Here is a 19,244-nt window from a genome sequence, read left to right as displayed (position 1 = left end):
CATTTATTGTGTGATGTTGAATGAATGAATTACTTAACCTTTCCAAGGAGGGTATTTTTAATATGGATGGCAAACAGGCCTTCTCTGAGGAAGTGATATATGAATAAAGACTTGGGGCAGGGGAGTGGCATCATCTCATTGACATTTTTGAAAGATCACAGTACTGCTTTATAAAAAATCGATAGTAGGACAGGAAGACAAACAGATGGCTGGGAGGCTGTGGAAGTCATTCAGACATGTACAAAGAGTCACTTCTGTACATCAAAGGACACTATCAAGAGAGTGAAAGACAACCTATAGAGAGCCAGAAAATATTTGCAAATATTTGATAAGGAATTAACATCCTAAATATGTAAAGAACTCCTACAAGTCAACAACAACAAAAAATCCCACTTCAAAAATGGCTGAAGGACTTAAATAGACATTTCTCTGATGAAGATACACAAATGACCAAAAAGTACTTGAAAAGATCCTCAACATTACTAGTCATTAAGAAAATGCAAATCAAAACCACTATGAAACATGATCTCACGCTCATTAGGATGGCCATTATTAAAAAGAAAGAAAGAAACAGAAAATAACAAGTGTTGATGAAAATGTGAAGAAATTGGAACCCGTACATTGTTGATGAGCCTGTAAAATGGTGCAGTTGCTGTGAAAAACAGTAATGTGATTCCTAAAATAATTAAAACTAGAATTACCATATGATCCAGCGATTCCACTTCTAGCTGCATGTGCAAAAGAATTAACAGCATAGACTTGAACAGTGATATTTGTATAACAATTGTTCCTAACAACATTATTCACAATAGCCAAAAGGTGGAAACAACCCAAATGTTTATGAAAAGATGAATGAATAAACAAAATGTGGTACATATATACAATGAAGTATTCAGCCTTCAAGAGGAGTGGAATTTGGATGCATGCTACAACATGAACAAATCTTAAAACACTACGCTAAGTGATATAAAAGACACAAAAGGACCAATATTGTATGATTCCACTTGTATGAATTGCCTAGAATAGGAAAACTCATAGAAACAGAAAGTAGAATTGAGTTTAGCAGAGGTGGAGACAGAGTGGAAGAAAGTGGTTATTCTTCAAAGGGTTCAGAGTTTCTATTTGGAGTGAGAAAAAGAAGTTCTGGAAATGGATAGTAGTGATGGCTATACAGCACTGAAAATGTACTTAATGATGCTGAATTGTACAGTGCTACGTTTTCTAAATGAAAAGCATATTCGTTGATTTATCTAATTGTATTCAATGTTTTCTTAGGACTTTGTCAAGCATTTGATAACTTTTGAATCCATCTTTTTTCATGAACTCAAAACTCATAGTTCTCAAGCTCAGACTCTTACACCAAATACCTTAATAAATATTTAGCAGTCTAAGTAATAAGTTTCAGATGCCAATTAAAATTCTAATGGCTGAAATAGCCTTTTGTGGTTCTTTTGTGTGGGGAAGAGCATACTTTGAAATAGTACTCTTTTTTGTGAATTACCTTCCAGGTGCTGTTAAGTTTTCTTTGGTGAAGATGTCTATACCAGAGGGAGCATAGTTCCAGATGATTTCCTCAGCAGCAATGTAGTAGTGTCTCACATGGTTCCCATGGGTATTATCCTTTGATGAAGACTTGTTACACTCCTGGACCTGGAAAAAGGCTTGCAAACCAGCTGAAATGAAACACAAAGAGGCATTGATTAATGGAGCCAGTGCTTCTCTCTCCTATTGCCCTGTAAACACTGCTCACGAGATGACAAGTGGAAACTGGAGGAGTAGATAGATAGAAATAGTACTATAAACTAGGGCAAACAGCTGTAAATAAATTAGTAATGGAAAACTCAAATTTAAAACAGACATACTTTGTTTTTTGTGTACATATAGCACAGAGATATTAAGCACATGTGTTTTCAAAATATGGTACCAGTTTCTGTGGGGCTTCACTTGGTAGTACTTTTGATGAGAGATAAAGAACAAATGTATAGATAAACAGAAAAGAGAGGCTTTGACGTATTTTAAAGGGTTGCATTGGGTGGAGGAGGAGGAACTGAATGAGCATGTATTATTGCTCTCTTGCACAAGATGGTTGTGCCTCTGCTGTGCAGGGCCTTCTAAGCAAAATATCCAAACTCCTATGTTAAATTTAATTTCCTTCAGTAGACCAATATTAAAAACTAATATTTTTCAAGAACAAGGAATGTTTTTATTGCCTAAGTTAAAGAGATAAAGGAAGGATTTATTGAATTAAACTAAAAGATGGCCAGGCTCAAATAAAGAACAAAGTTGGTTATACTTGCTGGAAATAAGTTGAAAAACAGGGTACTTTCCAGTGCAACATACAGTTTTTCTGGATTTTACAATACTGCATATTTTACAAAGCTGAGCAAATATGTACAGCATTATACTTTCAGTGCCAGTTGTTCTTTTCCAAAAACTAATTTATTTTCAGATCTCATTACTTTATAATATTCCTGTCTTACAGTCTTTTTTATTACAGTATTACATAGACCATCATAGGAATAAAACTAAGATGCCAGTTCAAACCTCAGATTATTTCAAAGATATTTTGCTTTCAGATTCTGATTCCCAGTCATCACCTTTTTCAGTTGACAGCTAACTTCAGGTAAAGATATCCTACCTTTCAGATGGTTTAGATTCTGACAGCTGAGCATCCATTCTCCAGGGTTCTGAGCCACCATAAAAGCATCAAACAGGGTAGCAGGAAAGAGGTTGATTGTGTCAATACGGTAGTTTTTGTTGGTCAATGCTTGCCCATGAAAGAAAGCTGCGTGCACATCAACTTCATTACCCATACCAAAAAGGTACCATTTCACTTTGTCTTCAACGCACATGGAGAGTCCTGGGAGACTTCCAAAAGTGTACCCATTCACAGCTGTAAGCCAAGAGCAGAGGTTGTGACTAACAGTCATTAATACTTGAGATAGTGAGAGTTATTGCTATATAAATAGAATCAATTTGGAATGGAAAATATCTTGCACACATGCTGGTATTCCTCCCTCCCATACCCATGTCAGACATTGCTAATCAATCACATCAGTCTTTCATTTTGAAGTTGAATCAGCCCGAGGATTCTTATCAATACCATATTAACAGATGAACACAATACTGGAGATAAAACCTACTTGCTGTCTTTGTTACAAACTGTACACATTGTGTGTGTGTGTGTGTGTGTGTAAATACAGATGTTGCATAATATACACAAATAAACAAAACACATACATAGAGTTAATAGAAAAAAGACTGAAGATTATTTAGTATTCAGTTATTAATCACGTTGGTAGTAGTTGTATGGATATTTTATACATATATTTTTTTGTTTATCAGAAATTTTCCAATTTTCTACCATAAATTTCTTTTGTAAAAAGAACATAAAAATAGCTTTTTCTAAAGATTGCAAGACAAAATTTTTAAGATTGGGAAAGATACAAAGGAGGGAAAAAATGTAGGACAGCAGGAACAGAACCACCAAGACCTCAAAGTTCATATGCAAAGTGGCCTGAAACTCTCAGAAGAAGCCTACAATCATTGGCCGGGTGCCGTGGCTCACGCCTGTAATCCCAGCATTTTGGGAGGCCTAGGAAGGTGGATCGCAAGGTCAGTAGGTTGAGACCAGCCTGACCAACATGGTGAAACCCTGTCTCTACTAAAAATACAAAAAATTAGCTGGGCATGGTGGCGGATGCCTGTAATCCCAGCTACTTGGGAGGCTGAGACAGAAGAATTGCTTGAACCCAGGTAGCAGATGTTGCCGTGAGCAGAGAACGTTCCATTGCACTCCAGCCTGGGCGACAGAGCAAAATCCCATCTCAAAAAAAAAAAAAAAAAAAGAAAAGAAAAGAAAGTTATGGTCATTGTTCAAACTGGGTGGGCCTACACATTTCCAAGGTGGAAATTAGTTCAGGGAAGAATCCTGAGTGTACCATATGTGACAGTGGAACCAAGCCCAACCTGCTCAGGCTAGAATTTTGACGATGTTTTTATAACATCTATTTTTGTTACTACAAAACAAAGGAATAAAGTAGGGAAAGACGACTCTCCACCCAGATGTAAGTAAAAGTTGGAAACAAAACCTGTGCTTTGTTCATTGGCTTATTACTTTGATGGTATAGTTATTTTCGTGCTCTCAGTTTCTTAGTGCAGGTTATTTTGAAGAAGTTAAACACAAACAAAAAATCTCTACGTATTGGTTTAGTTGTTGTCAAGGGATTCTCTTTCTCATGCAAATTATGAAATAGATAATCTTACTAAGCTCATTATTTTGTGTCTGAGAATTAAGAAAAAGTCTAAACTGTAAAAAAGGCATTTCCAGATAAGTAAAGTGAACTGAAATGTAGAAAAGAATGAGGCAGACTAGGGGGCCCAGTGAGGCAACATAGTATGTAAAATGAATACCTTTCAGAACTCGTGGTTCAAACTATTTTCTTAAATATAGTTAGTTTAAAATATAAGTATAGTTTTAAGCATTTAGTTAAATAATTTTAGGCTGCCTCAAATAATTTTTGGAATGAGTCTAGTGGATAAATAAATATATAAATATAACACACATATGCATTAAACCATAATTGCTGTTTTATCCTTACCAGTTTGGGAACAAGTTTGGTATATCTGGATTAACCTGGCTGAGAGTTTTTAGTTTGACTTACTTAGCCAAATATCAAATTGCACATCCAATATGCTTTGTTATGAGGATCACTGACTAATAGAAACTACTGACTTATGTGAGGGAATAAGGTTAGCAGAATTAATGGATCAAGGGGAAAAAAAGTAAAGTTAACATGTCTTCTGTAATCTTACAATACATTCTGTTACTCTCCTGGAAGTCTTCATTGTCTTTGTCAACTTTCTCTGGTTCTGAGCAGTAGGTTTTAATGTTGTCCTCTAGGTACCAGCTGAGATTTTCATCCACCACGGAAAACATCACCACAAATTCTTGGTCAATATTTTTTTCTTTTTCTTTGTCTAGAGAATCTGGAGTTAAAATTACTATTTTAGTAGGACTAAATTTTTAGCATGTGTTTTGGTTTATGTTTTCAGGTGATTTATAGTTTTTAAAAAGTTTAGCATTCATTTTTTCTAATAAACCACAAGTCTGGACCAGTCACTCCTGTTTTACAGACAGAAACACTCAGGGAATTTTATGTTCAGTGTCTAGTGCCTGGAAGACACTCCTGTATCTGGATATTGACTGACCACATAACTGTTAAATGCTTTTTGGCAAATGGGAAGATTGGAATTCAAAGTTGTGTGTCTATTTTCTGGTGCATGTAGCCACACACTGAGGCAAGTCTTTACAGGTAACTATTGTTCAAGTCAGAATTATATTTCAGGCTCTTGAGACACGTTGTCTTTTTCACAATGTTAGAAATAAATACTATGATGTTATATTTACCAATATAATACGAGTAACTACAGATCTATCACCATGGAGTGCCTTTTTGGGAGTCACATTTGGTAAAGTCATATTCTCTTTAGCACCACTGCTGGAAGTTAGATACAGCAAACTGATCCCAGGGGAGAACATATTTCTTTCAGCTTAGCTTCATTGGCATTTTCCCCATATGAATGCTTGTTCCATTTATCCCTTCTTCTCTTACTCCTGCCTGGCTCTTCCCTTGCTCTCTCACCACCACCTCTCTACCTTACTTGATCTCAACACTGAAGACTTGGCTTATTTTTAAAAGACACACTGCCCTGCCCCTGTCTTTTGGTAGTATAGTGAGTGCAATAATAAGAAAATGTACCTTTTTTACAGATTATTAAAGGTCCGATGAGTCCTGAGGCAATATCTTTAGGAGCATCAATGTGGGAATGGTAAATCCTAGTCACGCAATTGCCATCTCCCTCACCAGGACTTTGTTCTTCAGTGGCAAGCAACATGTATGTATACTGCTCTCCTGGAAATACTTTGTCGTCTGCTCTTTGAAAATCTGTGGTGTTATCAGGGTAGATGGCCCCTAGGAAGCAACATGCAATGAAGGTGCAGAGTGAATGTGTTTGAACTTAAATGAGAGAAAGATAGTCCATTAATTCATTCAGCAAACATTTATCAAACAACTACTATGTGATCCTTGGGGATATGATATCCTATTTGGACACAGGAAAATGAGAGGCTAATAGCTAGGGTGTTTAGAAGCTTCACAGACATTTATATTATTTTTTATATTTGATTGGGTTTTCACAGCGCGTAATGACATTTTATTTGCAATGTAAAGATCTTGGGTCATGGTATGGAAGTCTGAGCAAAATGGACTCAAACTTCTTGTACGATCTCAGATGTTTGTCCATGAAGTAACCATAGAATTTAAAAAATTTCTACTCTTAACTTTGGAAATTTCCAAACATACAAAGGTTGAGAGAAGAATATGCTGAACCTCCATGTACCCGTCAAACCAGCTTTAACGATGATCGACTGAAGGCCAATCTTGTTTCATCTCTACCCCAACACACGATTATCTCCAGTACCATCAAAGTATTTTAAAGCAAATCTCAGTCATCATATTCCATTCATAAATACTTGAATATGTATCTCTATAAGTTAGGAATTCTTTTTTTCTTTTAACAAAACCACAGTACCATTACCATGCCTTTATAATGAATGCTAATTCCCTAATCAGCTATGAAATCACTAAAAAGAAATGAATGGCAGTCAGCCTTTTATGCCATGAATGTAATTTAGCCCTAAACAGCAACAACAACAAAAAAAGTCAACACATTCACTTTCTAAAACAATATCTCTTTTAAAAAGACAGCTAATAATCAATCAAATCTAATTTTAAATTATTTTCCCTGCTTGATCATTATAATTTCAGTGAACTGTAGCATGACTCTAGCATTTTTGCTTATGATAACAGCTGATATTTATTGAGCTATTACTACGTATTCTCATTGTCTCTATTTTATACATGAGGAAACTGAAGCTGAAATAATTTAAATAATTTGTCCAAGGTCACTCGACCAATAAAAGGCAAGGCTGGGGCTCAGAACTTGGTCTATTAATTTCAAAGCCCTTGCTTTTTGTCACTACAAAATACCACCTGTTTCATCATCATTGTTAAGGACTAAGAATGAGATCACAGGCACCAAACCTTATCTTTGTTTTTCAGGTACTATTTTCAAGGCTTCCAAGTCCTATATTCAAATGACTTTTTCAGTTAATTGTGTCTCATTAACTGTGTCTCATTGTGACTTGAGTCATCCAGGCACATGTACAATTTGACTGACATAGGAGACTACTTATGCCACCTTGGCTGGGGCAGAGGTTGTCTAAAGTTAGAATGGGAGGTAACAACAGCCATAGCATGTTTACATGTAGGAACTTCAAAGATAAGGCAGTCCACATCTTGAGTCCTTCTTTCTCTTCCCTCTGGATTTTTGCCTCTTCTAGGCTCTAATGTACATTGTCCCTTTCTCTTATTCTGACTATTTGGCCAGAAAGGACTGGGCGCTGGGAAAGAAGCTCCAGTTCTCTCTGACTCTCACTGAGTCCACCTAGAAATTCTACCACATTCTGGGCCAGGCGCGGTGGCTCACGCCTGTAATCCAAGCACTTTGGAGGCCAAGGTGGGTGGATCACCTGAGGTCGGGAGTTCAAGAAATTCTACCACATTCACACTTTCCATAAACCAGCACAACAAAGAAAAACATGCCATTGTTATGTGGAAACAAAGTACCTATTAATAAAATAGTTTAGAGCTAAATGGCAGTTATAGGTCTTATCCAGAAGAGAAGTCTACAATTTTAGAAGCTAAAAGACACTTCTACTGAAAAGTAGGAGGAAATTCCAGCTACATGAGCTGAACTTACCCTCATGTTCCTTATAGTAAGTTATCCCATGTGAATGAAAAGTGTAGGGCCTAGAGGCAAGGTTTTTTAAGTGTACATAAACTTTATCTCCAGTTTCAGTTTTGATAATAGGGCCTAAAAACCCGAGCCAGAGCGGTTTTTCTATAGTCGTCCTAAAGGTTTCATCTGTGTACTGAAGATAAATGGCCTTCTTATATACTTTCCCAATTCTATCTGGGCCATTTTGAAGATAGATGTTGGAATATTCCCTGCAAAGAAAAAGAAGACAACTCTATTAGAAGCCATCATTTCTAGGGATGACATTATAATTATAATTATAATTTAATAACATTGTAATTAGAGAAATTAGTGACTACATCACATTAAATGTTTGCCTGTTGTAGGGATGCCTCCAAATTTGAAGTGGAGAGCTGGCAGTTAGCCCTGTTATTTTAATTATGTGAGGCTTTCCATATCAGGTATATGTCAAAGAATCGTCTGCAAAGTCATCATAGAAATATAGTGCATCTTACTGAAGTATTTTGTCCATGATTTTTATGTTAAAGCTCAGAGATATTATATAATGGAATAGAATATAAAATTAAGCTGAAATATTAAGATAAAGCAGCTAATTAACACATTTTTTCACTTATACCTCTCAGCTACTACTGGAAAAATTTGAGTTTACAATTAATCAATCTTGATATTTCAGACTTCCGTGTGTGTGTGTGTGTGTGTGTGTATACTTTTTTCCTTAAAGTAAAATTAATGAAGCTAAATTAATTCTTTTTAATTTCTTTTAACAGCATTAAATCAAAGCTAGAGTTATTGATGCATGCAATGTATGTGGTTTTTAAATTACTTTTGAATTTAAATTATCCCTGGGTTTTTTAATCCTGCCCTAGTATAGATACTTAACATTGAATGTTTGTATTCTAGTGAATGCCCATTAATGGTTGCTTAAAACTTTCTTAAAAACGTCAGTGAAGTAAATAGTAACCTGGAAAAGAAAAGATGGAAAGAAAGTAAATTTGGTTTGAACCAATTTCTTGTGTTATCAACCTTAACTGAAGGCTGTGTATAGCCCAGTGGGATCTATTCCTGGGCAGTATCATGTAGCCATTTGGCAGGACCCACCTAAATTCTGGCCTTTGGCAAGACCCTCTACAACCAAGGTTTCTTCCATTTGAATAATTGCCCATCATCGTGTGTGTGTGTGTGTGTGTGTGTGTGTGTGTTTTGCCTCCTTTCATCTTAGTTATCTTTGATACTTCACTGTTTTCTACGCAACATTTGTGAGGTTTAGTAACCTGACTGAGGAATAAATTTCTTCTTGTTACCTCAGCTCATTGGTAAAAGTGAGTTATATTTTTGTTTCCCTTCTTTAAGACAAGAGCAGAGCTTGTCCGAGAACTCTGGACTTTCACTGCTACAGAATTTAAAGATGTGGTTTTCCAAAAGGCCTGTTGTTTCTTAAGTTTGAATATGCACAGGAATCTACTGAGGAACTTAGTGAATTGCAAATTCCTGGGGCACAACTCCACTGATTCTGATTCTGTGGGTCTGGAGCAGGGCTCAGGCATCTGTATTATTAACCAACACACTGGTGTGTTTCGATGAGACAGGCTGCTCTGGGCCCCTGGGTAACCTGTGTTGAAGAGGCTTCAAAGTTTAAGATTAAGAGAGCTGCCCAATCCCAGAGGCAGTGGGATTTCTAATACCATGAGATAGAAAGGTAGAAAGCTCTGTTTCCAGGTCACACCTGGTGATGGCAAGACTTTTGCTGGTGTTGGCTATATAGATTAAGCCTTAGTGCTGGGGCCAGGTAGCATGGCTGGTTGGCAATGATCCTGGTGGCTGAGTTTGGGCAGAGTGAAGAGGTATTGGAAATAAGAGCCACCATTCTCTGGATTGATCAAGGAGTTTCTATGATGAGTATTTCCTCCTAGTCACTACCATACAGCAATACCTGAGGATGCCAGTTTTCCAGAATTGTATAAAAATGGATTCCCAAAGAAGACAAAATTATTCACTAAAAAGTGACTGAGTTGATGTTTCCTTGCCTGTCCCCAACCTAGTGGGAGGGCTAAGCTAGCAGTTAGAAAAATCAAGTGTCATTATCTGCAGCCTACGTGGAGCAGCAAAACCAAGGGTGTACCCTCATTTTTCCTCATTTTTGTGTTTATCTTCTAATTGTTTTCTACCATTTCCAAATTTGTTAAAGCAAAATAGGAAAAGATTGGGAAGGCAAAGAGAGACTTCATGGACACAGGTAGGCATGGGAAAAGGACAAAACACAAGTATGAACTCTGCCTCTACCCATAGCAAGGAGTGCACCGAAAGAGTCTTAATAAATGTATGCCTTGACAACAGCAAAATTGTTGCATTGAAGACCAGTGAGATTAAAAGCAGAGTCATTTAGTCCATATGACTGAGAAGGTCAACAAGAGCACTATTTCAGTTAGGTACACAACTGTAGCTGCAAAGTCTATAGTACAAAGGTACGATTCCACTCTGGTCTCACCAGAACCCTGGACCAATCAATCTCACAGAGACTTTTCTAAGCCCAGGGTAAATTTTCTTAAGGGTCTGGGCATACTTTTATTTCTGAGAGATAAACTTGATAATATTTGGAGACTTTTACTCTGTGCTTTACCATGTCCTATTGATACGCATCTTATTTAGGCCAAAGTTTAAAGATAGCCCTCAAATTCCTAAAGCTTCATTTAAATAAAACGTGTATTTATATTTACTGAATGTACATACACTTTGGCATATATCACATCCTATTTTGATAAGCAGGCTTTGTCAAAATGCTTTTATTGCATTGAAATGCTACTGTATTAATCATTTCCTAAAACAGGAAGAGCACTGCCGTAAACCAATACCTAATACCAAGACCAAGACCTACATTGCCTGGGCTTTGTAACTAATTTTGCTAGGCAAAGATGTTTTCGGGGGGTGAAAAATGCTTTTAAAATTATTGATCTGAAAGTAAAACATATCTAGGTGTTTTAACATTTGAAATTCCTCTTATACACATTGTAATATACAAACTTTTTGCATCTTGCCTTTTATTGTGGAAAAAAACGGTCTTAACCAAATTGAAAAATGTTTTACACTGTGGGCCGCTTTGGGAGAAGTCTATTTGTCTATGCTTTGTCTCCAAATCAACATTAAAAGGTCGTTAGGGACTGTCTGCTTAATTTCGACAGCACGGCTTGGGGACAAAGGGCCAGTTACTGGAAGCTTGCAGGAAGTTTGCCAGTCAGTTATTCAGCCACAAGAATCTATTATAGCTGTTCTTTGAACCAAATAATTCACATTTAATTGTAGTTCTTCCTGTTGACAATTGTAATATGTTCCTTTCTATGCATTACAGTAGACATATCTCCCCTCCAGTAATCACATTCCCTCTTTTTAAGCCCCTTATTTTAAAAAGGGGGCTTAAAAAAAAAGAAAAGCCAGCTCCTATAATTTCTGGTAGTCTTAGACCGAGAAATTAGTTTTCAATAGTAGGATAATTAATTTTTAATATTGCTTTATTAAGATATTAATAATGCTATTCTCTCCCTTAAATTTAGAATTCACTCAAGTGTTCTTGGTTTATGTTTAGACATGGTTCCCAAAACTTGGATATTATAGGTGAAAAATTTCTAGATTTTTGGCTTCATTAATTGAGACATAATATATTAGGTTTTTTTGCTGCATAATAAATTATCACAAAGTAGGTTAAAACAGCACCCATTTATAATCTCACAATTCTATGGATCAGAACTGTCACTGGGTTCTCTGCTCCATGGTGTGACTGGGTTCTCTGCTCCAGGCATCACCAAGCTGAAATCAGGCTGGGCTGAGTACTTGCTCTGTGGAGTAATCTGCCCAGCTCATTTGGGTTATTGCCAGAATTTAGTTCAATGGGGTCATAGGATTAAAATCCCTGTTTGCTTGCTGGCTATGGGCCAGAAGCCTCTCCCAGTTTCTTAAGGTCACCTTTATGCTTTCTTAGGTGGCCCCTTTCATCGTCAAGTCAGCTTCAGTGTGTGGAATCTCCAGATAATCTCACTGACTGAAACATAAATCATTTGTGTGTCTCTTCCTGTTCACAGGTTTTGGAGATTTAGGATAGGATATCTTTTGGGGCCACTTTAGAAATGCTGCTTACCTTAAACAAGAGTCATAAGGAAAACAATCAAAGATTAACTGGTGCAAGAAGTTGGCAGAGACTCAACCCAGGTCTATGTAACCAAATTCGAGTGATTTGCTGGTTCTAACTAGCCTTCCTCCACTGCACAACATGAATGCAGTACTTAGTGATGAATTTTCTTTCATTTGTGTTCTCAGGAGAAATAGAAATTGTGATAATAAATGGAGCTTGGTAAGTGTGAAATGTTAGTCACTTAATTAGCTCTTTCATACAAGCTGTCTTGTGTGAAATGTTTGTACTGCACTAGCTATTACTTGCTATTTTTTTTTTTTTGAGACAGAGTCCTGCTCTGTTGCCCAGCCTAGAGTGCACTGGCATGATCTTGACTCATTACAACCTCTGCCTCCCAAATTCAAGTAACTCTCCTGCCTCAGCCTCCCAAGTAGCTGGGACTACTGGCGCATGCCACCACACCCAACTAATATTTTTCTTTTATTTTGGAGATGAAGTCTCACTCTGTCGCCAGGCTGGAGTGCAGTGGCACGATCTCCGCTCACTACAACCTTCACCTCCGTGTTCAAGTGATTCTCCTGCCTCAGCCTCCTAAGCAGCTGGGACTACAGGTGCATGCCACCTATTTTTTTTTATGTACTTTAATAGAGATGGGGTTTCACCAAGTTGGCCAGGATGATCTCGATCTCTTGACCTCGTGATCTGCATGCCTCAGCCTCCCAAAGTGCTGGGATTATAGGCATGAATCACCACATCCCGGCTTATTGCTTGCTATTTTTTTATTTGCAACCTTGGAGAATGAGTCATCTAAAGTAAACTTTCCAGAAAATTTTAGCTAGTAATTATACGTATTTAAGAATCATTAAAAAATTCAAAAATCATTTTTGAAGGAATGTTAATAAATTGGGAGGCCATTAGGCTGAGACGGCTTCAGTGCCTTGGGTTCCTACCTAAGCAAACCAAAACCCAATTCAATGTAATAAACAGTGAAAAGAAACTTCTAATCTGTAACTAAAGACTTTATCAATCAGAAGCCACCAACTAACCTCTAACTAGGGAGTCTCCACTTTAACCAGTTTTACATCTATTTCTTAGTCTTTCTTCTGAGATACCTTATAAAAGTTTCCTCCCTACCCAGAGGAGCACTGACTGAACTGCTTGTTGTCCTAGAGCATCCAACTGATGTGGCTGAAGCCTTGAATAAACTTGTTAAAATGTCAATATGGCCGGGCGCGGTGGCTCACGCCTGTAATCCCAGCACTTTGGGAGGCCGAGGTGGGTGGATCACGAGGTCAAGAGATAGAGACCATCCTGGTCAACATGGTGAAACCCCGTCTCTACTAAAAATACAAAAAATTAGCTGGGCACGGTGGCACGTGCCTGTAATCCCAGCTACTCAGGAGGCTGAGGCAGGAGAATTGCCTGAGCCCAGGAGGTGGAGATTGCGGTGAGCCGAGATCGTGCCATTGCACTCCAGCCTGGGTAACAAGAGCGAAACTCCGTCTCAAAAAAAAAAAAAAAGTCAATATGCCCAAGTGTATCTTTTAATAGGGGTAAAAGGAATGCCTTTAGTGCAAGCTTTTTCTTTAAAAATATTGTATTTGCTTCCCTGTTTTTCTAAACAGAGGATATACTGGAAAAAAGGCAACCTTTTGATAATAATAATAGTGAAATGAATGCTTATTGAATACTTATTATATCCTGATCACTTAAGATCATAATTATAATAACTATGATTACCATAGGGTGGAATGTTCTTTGTTGGCTAGATTTTGGTCAGGATTTGAGCTGTTATTTCTTCTTGGTCACTGGACCTGTTCATAGTGACATCTGTACTGTACCATTTGTTTTGGAAACCTACAATGGAATGAAATCCCAGTAACAATGTAAGAGTTTTGTGATCACTGTTCTTATGCTTTAAAAATTTTTCACTTATTTCCAGCTTTCTAGAGGTCATCAGAAAAAAAAGTAATCTGAAGATAACAGAACTATATAATTTTTGCTATTATATAGTCAATTAATTTAATAATTAATTAATTAATGCCTACTATGGGCCCAGAACATGCTATTATGTTTACTATTGTTTTTATATGTATGCCATTTATTTTTATTTGAATATATATATAACTTAGGATCAGGAATTATATCTTATAAAGTCTTTAACTATTTATTGATGTGTTGAAGTGACAGATCAGGCACTAACCCAAGTAAATGGCCGTACTGAGCATAAGAAAATTATTTTCCACTTCATCCTTTTAGAAATAAAGATTATTGGCATTAATACCAGAGAAATAAACTCTATTTTCCTAGTATCCCCCAAAACCTATATATTTTTCTCTTTCAATATCTGCCAATGTTTTCAGTTGCACTAGCCCTGCATATAATCCTCTAAAGTGACTTTTCTATTTTATTCTGTTGCCTGATTGGTTCTATAGCATGAATCTCTCCACATGGGGAGCAAGAAAAAGTTTTACAATGCAGTCTATGATTTCTTCTGTCTTCCTATGTATCTTTTGTTTAATTTAAACTTATTCACAAATATTTATTTAGGATATCCTATATTCTAGGTACTAGTTACCAAGCACTAGTTCTTATCATTTCAGTGCACATTTTCCTATTCATCATCCCTGACCTTCAAGGTCAACATTCAGCTTAAACTCATTACATAAAACTCATATTGCACTCTTTCACATCTTACTCAGCAGCCTGTTTATTTCCTCTCCTTTTTAGTTATCACACAATGAGGAGTACCAACCATGTCTTGTGATACTCCATCATCCTTCAGTGACTGGGATCAACATGCTGCAAATCTGGGACAAAGAAGGGACCAAAAAGTTACTATCTGCACACATCTATGCAAAAAGTTTAGCACAGTGTTGGCAAAATTGTTGAAGCTATATTCAAAATTCTCTGGTCAGATATATGGGGAAAAAATTTACAGAGCAAGCAGTCCCACCTAGAGTTTGCCCAAATGTAGCATATTGTTGAAGCCAATGGAGATGTTAAAGCCACAGAACAGTGACAAAAAGAGAGATGGACTTTGCAACTAGAAGATGCTCCATTTTTCCTTTTAAGGATCCTTAAGTATCACTATTAAGTATACCTTTTAAGTAACTGATATGGTTTGGCTGCGTTCCGACCCAAATCTCACCTTGAATTGTAATAATCCCTGCATGTCAAGGGTGGGGCCAGGTGGACATAATTGAATCATAGGAGTGGTTTCCCCCATACTGTTCTCATGGTAGTGAATAAGTCTCATGAGATCTGACTGTTTTATAAATGAGAGTTCCCCTGCACAAGCTCTTTCTTGCTTGCTGCCATAAAAGATGTGCCTTTGCTCCTCCTTTGCCTTCTGCCATGATTGTGAGGCCTTCCCAGCCATGTGGAACTGTGAGTCCATTAAACCTCTTTGTCTTTAAAAATCACCCAGTCTTGAGTGTGTTTTTATTAGCTGCGTAAGAACAGACTAATACAGTAAATTGGTACCTGAAGTGGGGAACTACTGTAAAGGTACCTGAAAGTATGAAAGTGACTTTGGAGTTGGATAGCAGGCAGAGGCTGGAATAGTTTGGAGGGCTCAGAAGAAGATAGGAAAATGTGGGAAAGTTTGAAACTTCCTAGAGACTTGGAGGGCACAGAAGACAGGAAGATGTGGGAAAATTTGGAACTTCCTAGAGGGGTGTTGAATGGCTTTGACCAAAATGCTGACAGTGATATGGACAATAAAGTCTAGGCTGACATGTTCTCAGAGGGAGATGAGGAACTTGTTGGGAACTGGAGCAAAGGGGACTCTTGCTGTGCTTTAGCAAAGAGACTGGCAGCTTTTTGCTCCTGCCCTAGAGATATGTGAAACATCTAACTTGAGAGAGATGATTTGGGCTATTTGGCAGAAGAAATTTCTAAGTGGCAAAGTATTCATAAAAGTTTGGAAAATTTGCAGCCTGATGATGTGATAGGAAAAAAAGTAACATTTTCTGGGGAGACATTCAAGCTGTTTGAAGAAATTTGCACAAGTAATTAGGAGCAGAATGTTAATCACCAAGACAATGGGGAAAATGTCTCCTGGTCGTGTCAGAGTCTTTCAAGGTAACACCTCCTGTCACAGGCCTAAGAGGGAAAAATGGTCTTCTGGGCTGGACCCAGTCTCCCCCTGCTCTATGCAGCCTAGGGACTTGGTGCCTTGTGTCCCAGCTGCTCCAGCCATGGCTAAAAGGGGCCATGGTGCAGCATGGGCCATGGCTTCAGAGGGTGCAAGCCCCAAGCCTTGGCAGCTTCCATGTGGTATTGAGCCTGTGGGTGCACAGAAGTCAAGAATTAAAGTTTGGGAACCTCCACCTAGATTTCAGAGGATGTATGGAAACACCTGGATGTCAGGCAGAAGTTTGCTTCAGGGGCAGGGCCCTCATAGAGAACCTCTGCTAGGGCAGTGCAGAATGGAAATGTGAGATTGGAGTCTCCACATAGAATCCCCACTGGGACACTGCCTAGTAGAGCAATGAGAAGAGGGCCGCCATCCTCCAGACTTCAGAATGGTAGATCCACTGATAGTTTGAACCGTGCACCTAAAAAAGCCACAGACACTAAGACTACCCCATGAAAGCAGCTAGGAGTGGGCCTGAACTCTGTGAAGCCATGGGGCAGAGCTGCCCAAGGCTGTGGGAGCACACCTCTTGCATCAGTGTGACCTGGACATGAGACATGGAGTCAAAGGAGATCATTTTGGAACTTAAGATTTGCCTGCCCCATTGGATTTAGGACTTGCATGGCTATAGCCCCTTTGTTTTGGCCAATTTCTCCAATTTGGAACAGTTGTATTTACCCAATGCCTATACCCCATTGTATCTAGGAAGTAACTAACTTGCTTTTGATTTTACAGGCTCATAGGTAGAAGGGATTTGCCTTGTCTCAGATGAGACTTTGGACTGTGAACTTTTGAATTAATGCTGAAATGAGTTAAGACTTTAGGGAACTGTTGGGAAGGCATGATTGGTTTTCAAATGTGAGAACATGAGATTTGAGAGGGTCCAGGGATGGAATGATACGGTTTCGCTGTGTCCCCACCCAAATCTCACTTTCAATTATAATAATCCCCACATCTCAAGGTTGGGGCTAGGTGGAAATACTTGAATCATGGAAGCAGTTTCCCCCATTATGTTCTTTTGGCAGTGAGTAAGTCTCATGAGACCTGATGGCTTCTTAAAGGGGAGTTCCCTGCACAAGCTCTCTCTTGCCTGCTGGAATGTAAGACATGCCTTTGCTCCTCCTTTGCCTTCCACCATGATTGTGAGGCCTCCCCAGGCATATGGAACTGTGAGTTCATTAAACCTCTTTTTCTTTGTAAATTACCCAGCCTAGGTTATGTCTTTATTAGAAGCATAAAAACAGACTAATACAGTCACAATGGGGTAAACAAGCTTATACTCATTGCATAGCTTCCCTGGCACAGACAGGCCATGGGAGTAATTAAAAACAAAGGAAATTTCCTCTGCCCCCATTCATCAAATTCTAAACAAACTCTTCACTCTTCTACTCCCTGATTTCTAGTATTAAAGATTTTTTTTTTAATTGAAGCATAGTCAGGGCAATGTCTTGCACTTAGTTTATGCTTGATAAAGCTGATACGATTTTCGACCATGAACAATGGCAGAATAGTGGTGGGTGAGGGCATGGAGAAAGATAGTATTTTTATTTTTTTAATGTGTCTTTTTGCTTGGAAATAAAAACCATGTATAATTTATATTATATTTAATCAAGAAAATACTGAATCCGTGCAAAATAATGTTTCTGGTGAAGCTGTAAAAATATGTCATATTTCTAAGAAGATAATACCATCTTAAAACCAGGTTAAAAAAAGAAATAATTGCAAGATACACTAGTTTTACTTACAACCAGTTATCTTCAGGTCAGAAACTTTCCTTACTGTATATTATTAAATGAACAATATAATTGGATATTATTATCAGATGCATTTATTTTTATGGTGAAAAATTTCAACTTTACATAACATTAAAGACAATAGTATATACTCATCAATAAGATCCAAAAATTATAAACTTTGGCATCCTTATTTAGCTGTTTTTTAAAAACACAATCTTAGCAGCTGATGGTCATTGGGCTTATTTGTGTTTTACTTCCACTGAAATACACTTTAATGTAGCGAATATTGATTTTGAATTCCAAGTTCCCATTTGGTGGTTAATGTTTAATTAACATTATTAAAGGTGAAGACCTCAGTATAGATAAACTTCCATAACAAAAATACTTCATGGAGAAGTAAATTTTTTTGTTTTTCTGTGCAGTGAATATTGCTTTCAACAGGGGATTTTACAACTAAAATATGAAGACATTTAAGTTATATGGAGCTTTTTGAGGACCATCATAATAAGTGTCTGACATTTTTGTGCACTTGTGTGCCAAGCATTGTCCTAAGAGCTTTACATGCACCCACTCTTTAAACAACCCTATGAGCTATGCTTATTATCCTCATTTTACAAATTAGAACTTTGACGCTGTGAAAGATTAACCTACTTAACTGTCCAAAGTCTCTAAATAAATATCAGGCAGAATCATATTTGCTAAAATTGTATTTTATTTCTATAAGTGATGTTTTTGAAAGATTTAAAAAAATGTTATCCCTACCATGAATAACCATTAAATGGTGTAATAAATATAACATTTTATACAGTCATTGTTTAAATTAAAGAACTTCTGCATAAACAGACAAAAAGACTGAATCCTAATCAGAGATGCAGTAACGACCATGGGAGGTAATAAGAGATGAACACAGAACACCAGAAACAATGGGAAAGAAGCAGGGCAGTCCCCCAGATAAAAAATATACAGGAATATAAGGAAATTGATTTAAATGTCCTGGGTTTTAAGTCTACATTTTGCAGTTTCTGCATATAAAATTTTTAAAAAATATTTCAGCTTATTAGATCTATTTTTAAAAAATAATTTTAAATTTTGGTCTATAAACAATAAAAATAGTGACTTACGTGTCAACAGAAATAAGTTTCTTTTCCCCATGGTCAGAGGCATAATTCCAAGCCGTTTCCATAATTCCAATGTAATAATGCTTTTCTTTCGCCCAGCCTGGGGTACTATATAAAAACAGAAATATACCAAGTATCAAAATCTTCATTTTTCTCCCCACTTCTTGAAGCCTGAGAAGCAATGAAGTAAAATCAGGAGCAGACAATTTTATAAATAAGACTTTCTTCCTTATTTGCTTGATTGACACAATTTAGTGTTGCACAAGAGTAAATTGTTTCATTAAAGT

At 37.3% G+C, this 19,244-nt stretch overlaps 1 protein-coding gene across 5 annotated transcripts in view; it reads right to left on the bottom strand.

Moving 5' to 3' along the window:
• The window catches only part of LOC100404354 (ceruloplasmin), a 65,172-nt gene extending 46,032 nt beyond the window's left edge, over positions 1 to 19,140 (bottom strand). For 4 of the 5 annotated variants that reach the window (XR_013528557.1, XR_614802.5, XM_078354024.1 and 1 more), the window contains exons 1-6: positions 18,961 to 19,140; positions 7,825 to 8,072; positions 5,763 to 5,975; positions 4,816 to 4,989; positions 2,639 to 2,893; positions 1,502 to 1,673 (exon numbers count right to left, since the gene is read on the bottom strand). Coding sequence is in view for 3 of the 5 variants with exons in the window: in XM_078354024.1 (XP_078210150.1) it covers positions 1,502 to 1,673; positions 2,639 to 2,893; positions 4,816 to 4,989; positions 5,763 to 5,975; positions 7,825 to 8,072; positions 18,961 to 19,106 (1,208 nt within the window). In the remaining 2 variants the exon portion in view is untranslated. Of the gene's footprint in view, positions 1 to 1,501; positions 1,674 to 2,638; positions 2,894 to 4,815; positions 4,990 to 5,762; positions 5,976 to 7,824; positions 8,073 to 14,717; positions 14,773 to 18,960 lie in introns of all 5 variants that reach the window. The other variant, XM_078354025.1, reaches the window with a different exon arrangement.
• Positions 19,141 to 19,244: the final 104 nt, after the last annotated feature.

Source organism: Callithrix jacchus, chromosome 17 (genome assembly GCF_049354715.1).
Source record: "Callithrix jacchus isolate 240 chromosome 17, calJac240_pri, whole genome shotgun sequence".
In the NCBI taxonomy this organism is placed as follows: Eukaryota; Metazoa; Chordata; class Mammalia; order Primates; family Cebidae; genus Callithrix; species Callithrix jacchus.
This window is presented reverse-complemented; position numbering and strand designations above follow the sequence as displayed.